This window comes from Oryctolagus cuniculus, chromosome 11 (assembly GCF_051225735.1).
Source record: "Oryctolagus cuniculus isolate XC-2025 breed Fujian yellow rabbit chromosome 11, ASM5122573v1, whole genome shotgun sequence".
Classification (NCBI taxonomy): Eukaryota; Metazoa; Chordata; class Mammalia; order Lagomorpha; family Leporidae; genus Oryctolagus; species Oryctolagus cuniculus.
The window spans coordinates 90,327,636-90,329,823 of record NC_142877.1 but is presented as its reverse complement, the minus strand read 5'-3'; the positions used below and the strand labels follow the sequence as shown (position 1 = coordinate 90,329,823).

General features: G+C 38.3%; 1 protein-coding gene across 1 annotated transcript; it reads left to right on the top strand.

Annotated features, from left to right (window-relative positions):
* The first annotated feature begins 372 nt into the window (after positions 1-372).
* Positions 373-775, top strand: LOC100341256 (succinate dehydrogenase [ubiquinone] cytochrome b small subunit, mitochondrial-like). The gene is made up of 2 exons (XM_070053176.2): positions 373-541; positions 687-775. Exons 1-2 carry the CDS (start codon positions 373-375, stop codon positions 773-775), a joined length of 258 nt encoding a protein of 85 aa, XP_069909277.1.
* The last annotated feature ends 1,413 nt before the right edge of the window (positions 776-2,188 follow it).

Below are 2,188 nucleotides of genomic sequence, written 5' to 3'. Positions count from 1 at the left end.
TTGATTCTTTGTTTATTTAAATAAAGTTGAATAGCCGCTAAAATAAGGATTGTTCTGCATAAAGAGCTGGTATCAAAAATCCATCTTTGAGGGCTGACGTTGTGGCCTAGTGGATAAGGCCACTGCTTGTTACACCAGCATGCCATATTGGCACTGGTTTGTGTCCTGGCTGTTCCATTTCTTATCTAGCTCTCTGCTTATGTGCCTGAGAAAGCAGCATGTCCCAAGGGCTTGGACATATGTGCCACCTTGGGAGACCAGGTTGGAGTTCCAGGCTCCTGGTTTTGGATTGGTCAAGCCTCAACTGTTATAGCCATTTGGAGAGTGAACAAGAAGTTGGAAGAGGTATGACCTTGAGCCCTCCGGAGCAAGATGGCAACTCTCAGGAGGTTGAGTATCTTTTGTGGTTCCCAAGGAACTCCAGCTATGTTCCTCCGAAGCCTGGTGGTGAGACCCACTCACGTCTCAGCATTTCTCCAGGACTGGCCTTCCTCAGGATGGTGTGGAGTGCAGCATATTCACCTGTCACCAAGTTGCCACTCTGGTTCCAAGGCTGTATCCCTCCAGTGGACTGGTGAGAGAGTTGTCAGCGTTTTGCTCCTGGGCTTGCTTAAAGCTGCTTATTTGAATCCATGCTCTGGAATGGACTACTCCTTGGCTGCAGTTCTGTCTCTTGATAGTCACTGGGGCCTTGGACAAGTTGTTACTGACTATGTGCATGGGAATATGCCACAGAAAGCTGCCAAGGCAGGCCTTCTGGCATGCTCGGCTTTAACCTTTGCTGGGCTTTGTTATTTCAGCTATCATGATGTGGGAGACCAGGGGGAAGCACCTGGCTCCTGGCTTTGGATCTGTGCAGCGCGCTGGCCATAGCGGCCATTTCAGGGGTGAACCAATGGAAGGAAGACCTTTCTCTCTGTCTCTCTCTCTCACTGTCTAACTCTGCCTGTCAAAAAAAAAAAATTGATTTTATGCCTCTGCTTTGTCATGCATTCAACTCACCAAAAGGAGGAAGTAACAGATTAAGGCCATGGGTGTACAGACTTGTCCCAATCACATGGTTATTTTCAGAATTTAATCATTGAGAAAAAGATTTGAGAATTGCTAGCTAACAAGTTGCGAGACTGAGTTCTGCATTCTGGTAAGTTGTTGCCCAGTTTCTCATGAGACTCGCAGTGTAACTAAGCATTGTTTATGAGCATTTGCCTTTTAATTTATCAATCTCTTAAAGGGAACTGAACTTTACTACTATCAGTACAAGATCAGACTTCCATATTTGTCCTAGGAATAAAGGACAAAAGGAATGACTTAATTCATGAGTAAAGACTGTGGAAAATTAGTGCTGACTATTTGCAAACCTCCCTCTCTGTTCAGATGATAGCAGCTACTGATGGTTACATGTCCCAGGGAAATCTCAAAATTAGGAAATGTTGATAACGCACATTACAGATTTCTAAATCCTACAAAGAAAAGCTTAGAAAACTTCATCTAAAGAAGTTCCATTTGGAAAGAGATCCTCCTGGTAGATGTATTAAAATGCTTCAAATTCTAAACTGAGACTTATTGCTCAAATGTTTGGATTGTCCTAAAATAATCTGTACATAAATATAAAACTGTAAGTGATTATTATTTCCCACTGTGTCAATCTTGATAAAATGCATTCATTGAAAAGAATTTTTAAAATAAAATGTATAATAAAAATTTGTTCTACCTTTAAAAAAAAACAAGAAGATGGAAGAACTCTCTTTCTGTCTCCATCTCTCTGTAACTCTGCCTTTCAAATAAATAGATAAATAAACCTTTCTTTAAAAAGAATAAATTCTAAAAAATTAATTAAGAAAATAAAAGATTTATATAGTGAAATCTATAAACATTTATGAAGGAAATTGAATAAATTTAATTTTTAAAAATAAAAAATCAAATGTTTGTGGGTTGAATAACTAATATTGTTAAAATAACCATACTACTCAATGTGATCTACAGATTCAATGAAACTCCAATATAATTTTTCACAGAAATAGAAAAAATTTCCTAAAATTTGTATTTAACCACAAAAAATTCCACATAACCATAGCAGTCATGATGGAAAAGAGCAAACATGGAGTTATAAAACTACTAAATTTCAAAATATGAAGGGCCTTAAAAATATTCATGGAAAATGCATATCATGAAAAAACTTTGCATGCAT

What these genes read in the sequence shown, in the direction of transcription:
- LOC100341256 (XM_070053176.2), top strand. Translation starts at nt 373, where the DNA reads ATGGCAACTCTCAGGAGGTTGAGTATCTTTTGTGGTTCCCAAGGAACT. An exon ending in CCTGTCACCAAGTTGCCACT is followed by an intron (nt 542 to 686) that starts CTGGTTCCAAGG and finishes TGATAGTCACTG; the next exon opens with GGGCCTTGGACAAGTTGTTA.